General features: G+C 45.1%; 2 protein-coding genes across 3 annotated transcripts in view; both read left to right on the top strand.

Annotated features, from left to right (window-relative positions):
• Positions 1 to 7,411, top strand: part of LOC144597818 (uncharacterized) — a 148,874-nt gene extending 141,463 nt beyond the window's left edge. The window contains exon 34 of the mRNA XM_078407439.1: positions 1,952 to 7,411. Coding sequence (XP_078263565.1) covers positions 1,952 to 3,343 — 1,392 coding nt within the window. The 3' untranslated portion in view covers positions 3,344 to 7,411. The remainder of the gene's footprint in view (positions 1 to 1,951) is intronic.
• Positions 7,412 to 14,250: 6,839 nt separating this feature from the next.
• Positions 14,251 to 16,633, top strand: part of LOC144597816 (quinone oxidoreductase-like protein 2) — a 31,152-nt gene continuing 28,769 nt past the window's right edge. The window contains exon 1 of one of the 2 annotated variants that reach the window (XM_078407436.1): positions 14,251 to 14,382. In XM_078407436.1, coding sequence (XP_078263562.1) covers positions 14,318 to 14,382 — 65 coding nt within the window. In that variant the 5' untranslated portion in view covers positions 14,251 to 14,317. Of the gene's footprint in view, positions 14,383 to 15,036; positions 15,160 to 16,633 lie in introns of those variants that run through there. The other variant, XM_078407437.1, reaches the window with a different exon arrangement.

The following is a 16,633-nucleotide window of genomic DNA, read 5'->3' as shown; positions in this document are numbered from 1 at the left end:
ATGTTCAAAGGGACATGGGAGTCCTTTACACACAAATCACCAAAAGCTAACACATACAGTGCCCTCCAAAATGTTATGGGACAACGACCCATCATTTATTTATTTCCCTCTGTACTCCACATTTTGAGATTTGTAATAGAAAAAATCACATGTGGTTAAAGTGCATATTGTCAGATTTTAATAAAGGCCATTTCTGTACAATTTGGTTTCACCATGTAGAAATTACAGCAGTGTTTATACATAGTCCCCCCCCATTTCAAGGCACCATAATGTTTGGGACACAGCAATGTCATGTAAATGAAAGAAGTCATGTTTAGTATTTTGTTGCATATCCTTTGCATGCAATGACTGCTTGAAGTCTGCGATTCATGGACATCACCAGTTGCTGAGTATCCTCTGGTGATGCTCTGCCAGGCTTGTATTGCAGCCATCTTCAGCTTCTGCTTGTTTTGGGGGATAGTCCCCTTCAGTTTTCTCTTTAGCATATAAAAGGCATGTTCAATTGGGTTCAGATCGGGTGATTGACTTGGCCACTCAAGAATTGACCCTTTTTTTAGCTTTGAAAAACTCCTTTGTTGCTTTAGCAGTATGTTTGGGATCATTGTCTTGCTGTAGAATGAACCGCCGGTCAATGAGTTTTGAGGCATTTGTTTGAACTTGAGAAGATTGGATGTGTCTATACACTTCAGAATTCATTATGCTACTACCATCAGCAGTTGTATCATCAATGAAGATAAGTGAGCCAGTACCTTCAACAGCCATGCATGCCCAGGCCACAACACCCTCACCACTGTGTTTCACAGATGAGGTGGTATGCTTTGGATCTTGGGCAGTTCCTTCTCTCCTCCATACTTTGCTCTTGCCATCACCCTGATATAAGTTAATCTTCGTCTCCTCTGTCCACAAGGCCTTTTTCCAGAACTGTGGTTGCTCTTTTAAGTACTTCTTGGCAAACTGTAACCTGGCCATCCTATTTTTGCGGCTAACCAGTGGTTTGCATCTTGCAGTGTAGCCTCTATATTTCTGTTTGTGAAGTCTTCTGCGGACAGTGATCATTGACAAATTCACACCTGATTCCCGAAGAGTGTTTCTGATCTGTCGGACAGGTGTTTGGGGATTTTTCTTTATTATAGAGAGAATTCTTCTGTCATCAGCTGTGGAGGTCTTCCTTGGCCTGCAGGTCCCTTTGCGATTCGTAAGCTCACCAGTGCTCTCTTTCTTCTTCATGATGTTCCAAACAGTTGATTTTGGTAAGCCTATGGTTTGGCTGATATCTCTAACAATTTTACTCTTGTTTCTCATAATGGCTTCTTTGACTTTCATCGGCACAACTTTGGTCCTCATGTTGATAAACAGCAATAAAAGTTTCCAAATGTGATGGAAAGACTGGAGGAAAGAGTAGGTGCTGAGAGCTCTCTTATACCTGCATTAATGAGGCAATTAAACACACCTGAACAATTACAAACACCTATGAAGGCATGTGGCTCAAACATTATGGTGCCCTGAAATATATGCATAAACACAGCTGTAATTTCTACATGGTGAAACCAAAATGTATAAAAATGGCCTTTAATAAAATCTGACAATGTGCACTTTAACCACATGTGATTTTTTTCTATTACAAATCTCAAATTGTGGCGTACAGAGGCAAATAAATAAATGATGAGTTTTTGTCCCAAACATTATGGAGGGCACTGTAGGTGTAGCAGGCAGTGAGGAAGGCCATGGACACATTGGTCTATATTGTAAGAGGATTTGAGAGATGACATTCTACAATTATATGGGACTCTGGTGACAGGAGTAGTGTGCAGTTTTGGTCTCCTTGCTTGTTGAAGGACATACCTCCGACAGACAGAGGATGTTCCACCCCGCTTACATAAGACAAGACTGGTTAAAAATTAGGCTTTACTTGTATCATTACTCTATCTATAAACTCTTGTTCTTTCTGCAGGAGGAGACAGCCTTGTTTCTTGCTGCACGGGAAGGCAGCTTCGAAGCCACCAAGATTCTACTGGACCACTATTCCAACCGTGATATCACTGACCACATGGACAGACTCCCCCGGGACATCGCTCAAGAGCGAATGCACCATGACATTGTGCAGCTGTTGGATGAGTACAACCTGGTTCGGAGTCCACAGGGCCTGGGGGGACCCATGATGGGACCCACCATGTCCCCCGCTACCTGCCTGACAGGCAGCTCCTGCTCCAGCCTCAAGCTCACCCCCATGGGCAAGAGGGCAAGAAAGCCCAGCACAAAGAGCCTGGCTCCAGGCAGTGCTAAAGACTCCAAGGAGGCAAAAGCCAGGCGGCGGAAAAGATCCATCAGCAGTGGTAAAGAGACCCTTGTGGAGAGCTCAGTGGCTTTGTCGCCGGTCGAATCACTGGAATCTCCACACACCTACTTGTCCACCACATCTCCACCTCTACTAACTTCAGGGGTGCTCCAGCAAACACCAGTGGCATCTCTGCACCCTTCCATGCCAGTGCAGGGTCAACTGGCAATGTCCTTCTCAAACCTCAGTGAAATGAAAGGTATCAACGTGGGCTCCAACTCGGTCCTGAGTCAAGTCCTCCCCTCCATGTCGCATCCGTCCATTACTGGACAAAGCTCCAACTTGGGGTTGTCTTTAGGCCGGGTCGGTCACATGAACATGCAACAAGACTGGATGAATCGAATGGGAATCGCCACCTCCCAGTATAGTCCATTGCTGGGTATCCTGCACCAAGTCTCCAGTTCATACCCCACAATCCATCAACAGAACGGCGTGCTGCAGCCAAACGTTCCTGCCATGCACATGACCATGGTCAGGGAGCAGCTGCCCCAGTTGCTGGCCTACCAGTCGATGAATAGTGGCACGTCGCAGCCGGCAAGGCAGCAGAACTCGCAAGTAACACAGCAGCAGGGGCAAACCTACTGCAGCTCCATGACACAAGTCCCTGTTGGCAACATGCACCAAATGTCAGACATCATCCGGCTGCCGAATGGCCAAATGAACAACTCCATGCTGCCCGCGAGCCAAGAGGGTCAGGCCTCACAGGCCACCCTGCCAGCTTATCACAAGCTACCAAGTTCAGTGCAGATCGACAAGTACCCCACCCCTCCATCTCAGCACAGCTATGTCTCGGCGACGGATAATACCCCGAACCACAACATCCACCTCCAGAGTGAGCACCCGTACCTAACGCCCTCCCCTGAGTCGCCCGATCAGTGGTCCAGCTCCTCTCCGCATTCTACGTCCGACTGGTCCGACATTACGCCCAGCCCAGCCCCGATCGGGCAGCGCCAACAGGTCTCGCACATGCCAGAGCAGCAAAGGAGCAACATGCAAGTGTTTGCCTGAGCACAGTGGAACCGAGCTGAGGAGGAGAGATGTCTGACTGCCTGAAGTGAAGGAAGAAGAATTCCTTGAACGTCTGCTGAGAGATTTCCCGTCACTGTTGCGGTGGGAGGATGGGGTGGGTGGCAGAAGACTGAAATGGAGAAACTGTTCCTATTAACTGCAAGATCAGCTCCCTTGGACTTCAGAGACCTGACATGATGTTGTGCTTTTGGGTGTTTTATTTATTTTAATCACTGCCTGTTTCAATGTCTGTGTGGCTCAAGTTTTTTTTTAAACTCCCTTTCAGCAACATGACCCAGTGAAAACAAGCTTGGCTCGCATGGTTGCCAGTATTTCCCTCTATGGACCCTTCTCTGATATAGAGGGCACACCATGCTGAAGTTGGCACTTGTGTTTGCAGACTATTTGACAGCAACAGCAGGTCTTGGTAACACGCCTTGGGAATCAAGTAATTGAAGCAAATGCAATGCTGCCACATTTTTTTGTTTTGTTTCGGGGCTGGGGGTGGGAAGAGGGAGGGTAGATGCTGTAATCCAATAGTTCAGACTCTCCTCCATTGCTAGTTGTTGCTTATTTGTGGCACGGTATTGTGGATATAGTGTCTTCACATGAACTTGTACCAATGACTTATTTAACCAGCAACAGTCTAGCAAAGGAGTGGGCACGTGGGATAGCCAAGCATTGTTACTATACTTTTATATTAATTTTTAAAGTCAGTTGAGCATAAATTTTTTAATCATTCCTTTGTCATGCATGTCTTGTAAAGTATAACATTTCCAGGGAATCAATTACTCGGATTCACCAACAGATTTTTTTTAGTTTCATTTGAAGAAGCAAACTTAAAACTTTATGTTTTCTCTGATACCTGCTACAATTTAGCCTCGGGAGCACTTCCTCAGAAAACATTATTTAAAAAAACTCTTCCACCCATGTATTTGTCTTCAGCTGCCCTTGATTGTGCAGTAATTTGCAAACAAGAATGTAATGACAAGAACTCATGGTGAAATAAGCTTCTTTGAATATTTCGAGCGTCCTTGTGCAATGATATGGTATTGAAGATTTTTCCTGATTTGATCATTGTTCTCTAGACAGTCATCTGCAAGACCTGGTACTTAGCAAGAGTATGGGCATCAGATCTGTCGATCTCCTACAGTCCAGTGAAAGCTCTATGAAAAATAGAATGTCTGGGGCAATTAATTCCTTTAATGTGAATATGATCCAATCTAGATTATTGTATCTCTGTTACGATATATCAGGGATAGTTTGAATGCAATTATCGATTTGGAAGCTTGAGTGAAGTGACAAATAGTGTATGACATTTTCGCTGCAGCAATAAGAAATGATGTCACTGGCAATCCACTGTGTCCACCGTCTAAACGTTGATGATTCAGACCTTTTAATGGGGTCAATCTATCTCAGTTTGGCCACCCAGTCTGCGTAAGGAACTTGCCTCAGTTTAATTTGTGAGACTGAGTCCATGCAGGAAGATTTTCCCAGCTGCTGACATTGTGTCAAGTTCATCTCCGGTCAGGCGGGCGGGGTTGCACAACTGCCAGTCAGCCTGATGTTACGCTTATTCCAAAAGTGCATAAACGTGCCAAGAGGTTTGAGCAAAGCCACGGTTTGCAGAAGGGCAGAGACTGAACTGAACATTCTCCTCCACGTTTTGCCCTGAGCTGGGCCTTGAGTGACATGGATTCAGTTCATATATCCATCGCCTTTTCTTCCTGAAGCTCTTCGTTGCACAAATATTGACAATTTCTGAGTCTGAAATAATTTCTTTTTGTGTTTGAACCACTTCTAACTTTTTCCTCAAAAAATTGTACTTTATGCTATGATGAAGAAACACAGTGTTAAATTGAAAGTCCCCACGTGAAGAATTCAGTCTTGGGAGTTACAACTTTTCACTGTTCTTATGAAACACAAAGAAATATTTAAAAGCCGTTAATTTTACAGGTACTTGGATTGTTCTGTTGGTGATCGAAGGATTTAAAGTAGGGATCTTGTCTCATAGGCTTGTTCTTCCACTGCGTAAGATGTTCAGAGACTGCTTTATTGTTGGTTAAGTTCCAGCTGTACCTTGGAGTTTTAGATTTCTTTCTTGATTTATATCCACAATGTATATTATTTTTGAGAAAAAAAGTTAGGGTTCTGTATTTCCTGTGAAATGTATTTAGAGGAAACCATTTAAATTTAGCCAAAAACAAATCATTGAAAGGTTCTTTGAAAGAAAGCAGACGATATCTGTCAAGTATGTCTCACCCATTGGTCTGAGTTGTTTGTGATAGATCATAACTGGATCAAAGGGTGTATACTGTTGATAAGAGAATAGTAAATGCAGCTCTTCAACCTTTGGGACTTACCTCCCAAACACAGCACCTGAAACAGATCATGAAAGCATTTGTTGAACAACATGAAAATTAGCACGGCAACTTTCTGATTCCATTCAAATAATGTTTTAGCACAAATAGACATTTCTATTTTTAGCTTATTTACCTGGATTGTAAATTCTCAAAATTACCAGCTCGTTATCCTCGTCCTTTTCCACCATAACCCATCCCAACACAGCATTTTGATGTTTTGGTGCCAACTCAGCCAGATGTTTGTGAATAAAGTGGCCAATATAACTCCCCGACGGTCACCCCCTACTCTAATTGCAAAAAAAGACAATTGTTGATCCTGGAATGGAGTGTTTGGAATAGTGTTATAATTTGGGATTTTTAATTCGTGTCTTTAATAGCACTTTCCAAAAGTGATTTGTAAGTCTGAAAAATCAGCATTTTTCACTTAGTTTTTGCAAATATATCAATGCCCATATCAAGAAATGAATCTAGCTTGCAGCAACTTTAATGGATTTTATAATTGATCAATTGAACAGTTTGTGATACCATACCAAGCCAACCTTGTGACATGCTTGACATGTTTTTTAAGTACAACTTTGCCTAAGTAATTTATAATGAATCTTTAAAGTTTATTTAAAGGTCATTCATACTCTCCATCCCTCTAGTACAGATGTTTTCACCCCTCAATGCAATATTGCACTTTAAATCCGTGAGCTAAACTCTGAGCTCTTCGATCTGAACAATCTTCAGAAGCCTAATGAGGAAACAACTGAGAAAGATTCCCTCCTGATTTCTATCATCCAATCCTTCAAAAATGCCAATCAAAGGATTCACATTGCTTTATTTTGCAATTGTCTTCCCAACTGATTTTGTTTTTCAAGATTAGACAAATTCCAAGTTAATGTAAAGAGAAAACTCATTAAAAAAGAAACATTTCACCAGGCCATTTTCAATCTTGACTGAGTTTGTGTGGTTGTAGTCACAGTGAATAATCCTCTTTTTTTTTTGTCCAGTGCATTTCTAACTTGCCCAAATGTCCCGCCCTTCAGCACAAATGTTTCTTCCCATCATTAAGTGTGAAATAACGCACCAAAATCTCAAACTCCTGGTCTTTTCCCAAAGCAAGCTAGAAATGTGGATGCCTGGGTGCTAGGATGTATGTCATGCAGACAATCACATGACAATAACCTGTGTGTGCAACACACACTCAACTACAGTGAAACTACAGAACCAATGGCCTAGGAATCACAAGCCTGATGAATTAATGTAAATAAGCTAACTTTGTATGACATTGTATCTTTTACTTTTAAATGTATATGTACTAAAAAAAATGCTTATTCATATTAGATGAACTATTGAATGCATTGAACTAGTGGATGAAATACTATTTTTTAACTTTTACACTTAAAAGCTTTTCAAGAAAAAGTTGTCTCAAATGGATTTTTACATAAGTATTTTTGAAGATTGTGATTTATACATGAAGTGCAAAATGTAACATGATAAATGTTTAAAATGTATATTCATCTGTCTTTGTGTGGAAATTAACCTGCCCATTTGTCTGCATACAGAAGTACACATTGAAACCATGGATTGGTATTAAAGAACAAAGCTGGTTCGCTGTCCTTTGAAGAATTTAATAATGAAACATAACTATATTGTGTAGGAAGGTACTGCAGATGCTGGTCTAAACCGAAGATAGACACAAAATGCTGGAGTAACTGCGGGACAGGCAGCATCTGTGGAGAGAAGGAATGGGTGACGTTTTGGGTCAAGACCCCTCTGAAGAAGGGTCTCGACCCGAAACGTCACCCATTCCTTCTCTCCAGAGATGCTGCCTGTCCTGCTGAGTTACTCCAGCATTTTGTGTCCAGCCTAGCTCTATTGTTGAGGCAGCTTCCCAAGTACTCCTAGTTTGGCTTACAGAGTGAGTTTTCAGTGTCATAGGCCTGGGAATACGCCATCCATCCTCTTGAAACTACTTCATCCCAAATTGGACCATGATGAATTTGCACTTTGATCTGATGTTGCTGCCTTTTGATTTTTATTCATTCATAATAAAAACCTTAAGCTTGTTTGGAAAACACCCAGATGGCTCCTCAGCATCAGGCAAACCACTTTCCTTCTCTTCATCTACACTCTGCCACCTTCTGCCCAATTTCCAATCCCAATCTAAAGGCCTCCTCTGACAGTGTGTGCTGATGATTTTCTGCGCAGATAAAGGCACTTATTTTCCTGTATACCTTAGTGGTCTCTTCAAAAACTAGATTCATCATAAATTACTTCCCTAATCACTTGGCTCTCCAAACAGCTCCTTGCTCCATTGCCAGTCAATTCTTGACATGAGCTCTCAGAAGGAGCAGCAACCTATCATGTTAACTTTCTCTCTTTGGATATGCTGCCTAACCTCCTGGAAAGTTCTGTTTTTATTTCAGGTTTCCAGTGTTCATGATATTTTGCTTTAATGAGGTTCCCACAACAAATGTTGTGCAGAAAAATAATGGAGAGATGCATGCAGCTTTCAAACTGATTGTTCAAATCCAAACAAAAAAAACAAATGCCAGAGGAACTCAATAGGTCAGGCAGCACCATTGGAGGGGAATTGATAGACAGTGATTTTGCTCTAGACTCGTCTTCAGATTGATGAAGGGTCCTGACCCGAAACATCGTCTGTCCATTTCCTTCCACAGAGGCTGCCTGACCCACTAACTTCCTCCAGTACTTTGTTTTTTGCTCAAAATTCCAGAATCTGCAATCTTGTCTTCTCAATCTTGTCTTGTCAATTCCCAAATTAGTCTTTTTTTATCAGCACAATCCTTTCCATTGTCTTAATCTACTTTGTACAAAAAGTGAATATTAAAATGTGTATTCAAGGCGGATTTTTCTCTCGTTGCCATTTCTGTGCTTTATCTCTCCCTATGTCCTTTAAGACCAGGTCCTAGTTGAGACAGGTCCTAGTTGAGAGATGGAACTAGAAATTGTTGGTGTTTCATTAATATTGGTGCTTCTTGGATGTCAATGCCGCTGGACGGTAGTCATTAAGGCATAAGATCTTGCTTTTCTTTGGCACCAGGCTAATAGTCATCTTCATGAAGCAGGTGGGTACCTCAGCACAGAGTATGGAGAGATTAAAGATATCTGTGAACACACCTGCTAGTTGATCTGAGCAGGTCCTAAGGATGCGGCCAGAGACTCCATCCAGGCCAGTTGCTTTTCATGGGTTCATCCTAAGAAGCCCAGTCTTATTTCTGCAAGAGTGACCATGGGAACATGCACACTTGAGTCTGTGGGGATGGATGTCATTGCCCTGTTGGCCTTCTCCTCAAAGCAAACATAGAATGCTTTTAAGTTCATAGGGAGGGGTGCACAATCACCGACAATGCTTTGTAGCTGAGTTCTGGGTTTGGATTTGCTGGTGATACAGACAGGGTGGACTTTGAGAATGATCAGAAAGGTTGTTATGGAATACAAGCAAGGTTAATTGATAGGCCCAGAAGCAGGTGGAAGTTGATGAGGAAAGTATAGATCAGTCGATTAGAAAAACAATGTATGAGCGGAAGAAAATGAATAAATATTGGGGGGGGGTTTGAGAACCTGGTGTGTATGTTCTACACAAAATGCAAAGAAGTTGATGGAACGATATGGATGCTGGGCCTCGTTCACAGTCCCTTTTATTAAAAACCTAGTCTTGAACCATGGAAAAATAGCAATAGGCCACTTTGCCCTTTTTGAGTCTGCTCCTTCATCCAGTTCACAATTGATCCTCTCTATGCCATCATATTTCTGCTCCTTCCCTACTTGATGTATTTTGGACCACAAAATCCGTCGACTTCCTCGGAAACATTCAATAAATTAGCCTCTCGGTTTCTATGGTATAGAATTTCACAAGTTCATCACCCTCAGGAAATTAAAAAAGAATTAAATTACTCCTTTTATCTCTGTTCCTAAATTTTTTACACCATTTCCTGAGATTGTGTTCTTCACTTCAGGGCACCTTGTCAGGTTTCTGTATGTTTTAATGAGATCTCTCATTCTTCTGAACTAGCTTCACCAAATTTCTTGTTCAGCATTAATGCTCTCTCACGAATCTGCCGGTTGAACCTTTGTTGCTCTCCCTCTTTGTTAGGTATAGCTTCAGTAAGTATACCAAAACTACAAATCCTGGTGACCTGGCTAAGATCCCTTTTCTAATAACACATGCTTATTCTTGTACTCAAAATCTCCTGCAATAAAGATCAATATACCATTTGCTGTCTCTCATGGCAGTGCTTCAGGATCAAGGATGACTTGCTTCCACTCCAGTTTTGTAAGTTCTGAGGTGGCTGATAAGACAACGTTGTAACTATAGAATCTTCCACAGATGGGCCAGAAGGTGGCCAACAGGCTGGGTGGATTAGTAGCTTGTGAGGTGGCGCACTCCGTCTATCGCTGGTACTGGGCTACTGTGTGTCTAATGATGCCCTCTTCTCAATACCATCCTGAATACTCCTCAGGGAGAGGTGGGTGATGATTGGGTATAAGGGGTGAAGAACTGGAGCAGAGGTTGGGGAAGCTGGGGGGAAGGGGGGAAGGGGGAGGGAAGGAAGAGGTCTACCTGAAATTAGTGAATTCAATGCTCATGCTCTCAGCTACATGAAGTGCTGTTCTTTTAGTTTATGGCCTTTGGAAGCGGAGGGTGGCTGGGGGAAGACAGATTGGTAAGTGAAGAGATGGGGTGGGGACATATAGTGGCTCACAACTGGAGGGCTCCAGGTGGCCCTGGTGGAGAGAGCCAAGTGTTCTGCGAAACAGTCACCAAGACTAGGAGTGATCTCACCGATTGTTTGGATGCCCCATGTCTCCGTGGATGGTAACTTGCCACTGTCTTGAAGACAGAAGCAGGGGAATTTATTATGGGGAACAAGGAAATGGCAGAAGAGTTGAACCGGTACTTTGGATCTGTCTTCACTGAGGAGGATACAAACAATCTCCCAGATGTTTTAGTGGCCAGAGATCCTAGGGTGACAGAGGAACTGGAGGAAATCCACATTAGGCAGGAAAAAGTTTTGGGTAGACTGATGGGACTCTAGGCTGATAAATCCCCAGGGCCTGATGGTCTGCATCCCAGGGTGCTTAAGGAGGTGGCTCTAGAAATTGTGGACGCATTAGTAATTATTTTCCAATGTTCTATAGATTCCGGGTCAGTTCCTGTGGATTGGAGGGTAGCTAATGTTATCCCACTTTTCAAGAAAGGAGGGAGAGAGAAAACGGGAAATTATAGACCAGTTAGTCTGACATCAGTGGTGGGGAAGATGCTGGAGTCAATTATAAAAGACGAAATTGCGGAGCATTTAGATTGCAGTAACAGGATCGTTCCGAGTCAGCATAGATTTACGAAGGGGAAATCGTGCTTGACTAATATACTGGAATTTTTTGAGGATGTAACTAGGAAAATTGACAGGGGAGAGCCGGTGGATGTGGTGGATGTGGTGTATATCTCGACAAGGTCCCACATAGGAGTTTGGTGGGCAAAATTAGAGCACATGGTATTGGAGGTAGGGTACTGACATGGTTAGAAAGTTGGTTGACAGACAGAAAGCAAAGAGTGGGGATAAATGGGTCCCTTTCAGAATGGCAGGCAGTGACTAGTGGGGTACCGCAAGGCTCGGTGTTGGGACCGCAGCTATTTACAATATACATCAATGACTTGGATGATGGGATTAAAAGTACCATTAGCAAATTTGCCGATGATACAAAGCTAGGTGGCAGTGTGAACTGTGAGGAAGATGCTATGAGGTTGCAGGGTGACTTGGACAGGTTGTGTGAGTGGGCGGATGCATGGCAGATGCAGTTTAATGTGGATAAGTGTGAGGTTATCCACTTTGGTGGTAAGAATAGGAAGGCAGATTATTATTTGAATGGTGTCAAGTTAGGAAAAGGGGACATACAACGTGATCTGGCTGTCTTAGTGCATCAGTCACTGAAAGGAAGCATGCAGGTACAGCAGGCAGTGAAGAAAGCCAATGGAATGTTGGCCTTCATAACAAGAGGAGGTGAGTATAGGAGCAAAGAGGTCCTTCTGCAGTTGTACAGGGCCCTAGTGAGACCGCACCTGGAGTACTGTGTGCAGTTTTGGTCTCCAAATTTGAGGAAGGATATTCTTGCTATTGAGGGCGTGCAGCGTAGGTTTACTAGGTTAATTCCCGGAATGGCGGGACTGTCATATGTTGAAAGATTGGAGCGACTAGGTTTGTATACACTGGAATTTAGAAGGATGAGAGGGGATCTTATCGAAACGTATCAGATTATTAAGGGGTTGGACATGTTAGAGGCAGGAAACATGTTCCCAATGTTGGGGGAGTCCAGAACCAGGGGCCACAGTTTAAGAATAAGGGGTAGGCCATTTAGAACAGAGATGAGGAAAAACTTTTTTAGTCAGAGAGTTGTGAATCTGTGGAATTCTCTGCCTCAGAGGGCAGTAGAGGCCAATTCTCTGAATACATTCAAGAGAGAGCTAGATAGAGCTCTTAAGGATAGCAGAGTCAGTGGGTATGGGGAGAAAGCAGGAACGGGGTACTGATTGAGAATGATCAGCCATGATCACATTGAATGGCGGTGCTGGCTCGAAGGGCCGAATGGCCTACTCCTGCACCTATTGTCTATTGTCTTGAGATACCTTAAGTATATACATTGATGAAGCAAAACATTATGACCACCTGCCTAATAAGCTGTTGGTCCTCCGTGTGCCGCCAAAACAGTGCCGATCCGTCGAGTCATGGACTCTACAAGACCCCTGAAGGTGTCCTGTGGTGTCTGGCACGAAAACATTAGCAGCAGATCCTTCCAAGTCCTGTAAGTTGTGAGGTAGGGCCGCCGTGGATCGGACTTGTCGATCCAGCACATTCCACAGATGCTCAATCGGATTGAGATCTGGGGAATTTGGAGGCCAGGGCAACACCATGAACACTTCATCATGTTCCTCAAACCATTCCCGAACAATGTGTGCAGTGTGGCAGGGCGCATTATCCTGCTGAAAGAGGCCAGTGCCATCAGGGAATACCATTGCCATGAAGGGGTGTACCTGGACTGCAACGATGTTTAGGTAAGTGACACATGTCAAATTGACGTCCACGTGAATGGCCGGACCCAGGATTTCCCAGCAGAACATTGCCCAGAGCATCACACTCCCTCCACAGTGCATCCTGGTGCCATCACTTCCCCAGGTAAACGGCGTACACGGCCATCCATGTGATGTAAAAGAAAATAGGACTCATCGGACCAGGCGACCTACTTCCACTGCTCCAAAGTCCAGTTCCAACCTCGCATGCCCAATGTAGGCACTTTTAACGGTGGACAGGTGTCATCATGGGAACCCTGACCGGTCAGCAGATATGGAGCCCCATACATAGCAGGGTGTGATGCACTGTATTGTGACACATTCCTCCCGTGACCATCATTAAAGTTTTCTGTGACTTGTGCAACAGTAGATCTTCGATCTTCTGTTTCTTCGGACCAGACGGGATAGCCTTCGCTGCCCTCACGCATCGATGAGCCTTGGGTGCCCAACACCCTGTCGCCAGTTTGTGGTTTGTCCCTCCTCGGACCACTGTTGGTAGGTACTCACCACTGCTGACTGGGAGCACCCCACAAGCCTTGCCATTTCAGAGATGCTCTGACCCAGTTGTCTGGCCATAACAATTTGGCCCTTGTCAACGTCGCTCAGGTCTTTACTCCTGCCCATTTCTCCAGCATCCAACACATCAACTTCAAGAACTGACTGTTCACTTGCTGCCTAATATATCCCACCACTTGACAGGTGCCATTGAAACAAGATGATCAATGTTATTCACTTCACCTGTCGGCGGTCATAATGTTTTGGCTCATCGGTGTATATTTCAATTTAAACCAGCATCTGCAGTTCTTTTCTGCACATGATATTAGCCTTCCTTGTTATCTGTTGCACGCATGTGTTAACAGTCAGTGATTGTACCTAGTCAGCATCTTCGCTTTCCTCTTTAAGATGTTGCTTAACGTTTATCTCTTGGAACAAACACTCTGTCAATAGCACCCAAGAATGCTCTGTGCCAAGTACTAGTTTTTCAGCCATCCTTTGTAAATTGCCATCCAGTTGTACACCCTGGATTTTTATCTTTACAGTAGCCGGGTGCAAAGATCATCAACCGCATGTTGTTTATCTTAAAGCAACATTTACAACCAACACCTTGCACGTTGCATTTACAACCTACACCTGGTCGGGCACAAGGTTGACATGACGTCGAATGAGCAAAGGTCCCGGGACGCCGCCTCTCGCAAGTCCCCGTTGGTCGTTGCATTTAGAAAGGTGGTCACTGCAACCCAGAAGATAGACACCAAATGTTGGAGTAACTGAGCGAGACAGGCAGCATCTCACTCTGGAGGGAAGGAATGGGAGACCTTCAGACCCAGGTCTCGATCCGAAAAGTCACCCATTCCTTCTCTCCAGAGATGCTGCCTGTCCCGCTGATTTACTCCAGCATTTTGTGGCTATCCTCGGTGTAAACCAGCATCTACAGTTCCTTCCTGCATCTGCAGTTCCTTCCTGCACACTCCTTGCAGTTGCCAGTGGCGGCGGGCAGGTGGCGGTGGCGGTGGCGGGCGTTCCCCGGGTGCCGGGACGATGAGGCGAGCGGCGGCGGGCGGTTTGGGCGCCGCGCTCCAGGCCGTGCGGCGGGACGTGGGCAGGTTAGCGCCAGCAAATGGAGTCGGACCCCCGGGTTGTGCCTCTGCCCTCGGCCTGCACTCTAGCGCGAGGCCGAGGCTGACGCAGCATTTCCGGCAGGTGTCTTGTACAAGACATTAAATGTAAAATTCGGCCTCAGTTGTCTTCTGCTGGAAATCTAGAAACGCAGATTTCCTGATTTGTCCGGAGTGTTTTAAACGTTTTTGTAACTAATGCATTCACACGGTGCAATCACCCCAGATACAGCTGAAGAATAGTGCGCAATTAAAGGGGCAGAAAACAGACCGATGGAGGAACAGCGGTGGAAACCAAACAGCTGCCCGTCCCTCTGCCTGGGCTGGCCTGGCCTGGCTCCACAGATGCCGCCTGGCTCCACAGATGCCGCCTGGCTCCACAGATGCCGCCTGGCTCCACAGATGCCGCCTGGCACCACAGATGCCGCCTGGCTCCACAGATGCCGCCTGGCTCCACAGATGCCGCCTGGCTCCACAGATGCCGCCTGGCTCCACAGATGCCGCCTGGCTCCACAGATGCCGCCTGGCTCCACAGATGCCGCCTGGCTCCACAGATGCCGCCTGGCTCCACAGATGCCGCCTGGCTCCACAGATGCCGCCTGGCACCACAGATGCCGCCTGGCTCCACAGATGCCGCCTGGCACCACAGATGCCGCCTGGCTCCACAGATGCCGCCTGGCTCCACAGATGCTGCCTGGCCTGGCCTGCCCTGCCCTGGCCTGGCCTTCGGAGATAGACCTACAGGAGCAGAATGAGGCCATTCAGGTTGTGGAGTCTGCTCTACCATTCCATCATGGCTGGACTATTTTCCCCTCTCAATCCTATTCCCCTGCCCACTCCCCGTAACCTTTGATGCCCTCAAAGACCTATCAACCTCCGTTTTTTAAATACCCAATGACTTTGTCTCACTCGCCATCTATGGCAACGAAGAGCTCTTAAAGATAGCGGAGTCAGGGGGTATGGGGAGAAGGCAGGAACGGGGTACTGGTTGAGAATGATCAGCCATGATCACATTGAATGGTGGTGCTGGCTCGAAGGGCCAAATGGCCTACTCCCACACCTATTGTCCATTGAATTGTACAGATTCAACACCCTCTGGCTAATGAAAGCCCTCCTCGTCATTCTAAAGCCATGTCCTTTTATTCTGAGGATGTGTGCTCTGGTCCTAGACTCTCCCATTACTGAAAATATCCACATCAGTCTGTGTAGGAAGGAACGGCAGAGGCTGCTTTACACCGAAGATAGACACAAAATGCTGGAGTAATGCAGCTTGTCAGGCAGTAGGTCTGGAGAAAAGGAATAGGTGACTTTTTAAGTCGAGACCCTTCTACAGACATCTCCAGTTTCCACATCAGTATCTCCAGTTCCTCCAGTACTTTGTTTTTTTCTCCAAATTCCAGCCTCTGCAGTCTCTCGCGACACCAAAGGGTCAGGTTCACCTCCCTGATTTGTGGGTACGCCGCTCAGAAAAATATAGCCACCTGTTACAGTGCACCAGTGACAGGGCAGTCAGCTACTCCAGCCCCTTTCACTCCAAAGGTTGAAACATTTTTTCTAAATACCTTACTCGATCTTGTAGTTTAATTTCCAGGCATGTGACTCCTGTGTGTGTGCTCAATTTCCACTGAGTTATTTGACAAGGGGAAGCAAGCTATGGGATTCTGCCCTCATCTGAACATGGATTAATGATGGCGGCAATTTCTAGTGGCACCAGCATCAGTCTGTAGAAGGGTCCCGACCTGAAATGTCATCTGTCCATTTCCCTCCACAGATGTGTTTTGCTCAAGATTCCAGCATCTGCAGTTTCCTGTGTCTCTCGTGGTACTTGATGGTCGGCTTTAGTTTAGATATAAATTGAGGATACAGGCCCTTTGGCCCTCCAAGTCCATGCCTACCAGCAGTCACCCATACATGTTATATTCTACACACTGAGGACAATTTACAGAAGCCAATTAACCTATAAACTTGCACGTCTTTGGAATGTGGGAGGAAAACCACACAGTCACAGGGAGAGAGTACAAGCTCCGTATAGACAGCATCTGTAAGCAAGATTGAACCCAGGTCTCTTGCGCTGGAAGGCAGCAACCCTACCACTATGGCCTAAAAGGCCCGTTTCTGCCCTGTGTCGTTCTTTAAGAATAAAAATCATAAAACTACGGAGGTTGGAAATGTGAAATATCAGTTAATACTGAAAACTCAAAAGATCAGACATCTGTGCAAAGAGAAGCAGTTAATGTTT

This window comes from Rhinoraja longicauda, chromosome 11 (assembly GCF_053455715.1).
Source record: "Rhinoraja longicauda isolate Sanriku21f chromosome 11, sRhiLon1.1, whole genome shotgun sequence".
Lineage (NCBI taxonomy): Eukaryota > Metazoa > Chordata > Chondrichthyes > Rajiformes > Arhynchobatidae > Rhinoraja > Rhinoraja longicauda.
This window is presented reverse-complemented; position numbering and strand designations above follow the sequence as displayed.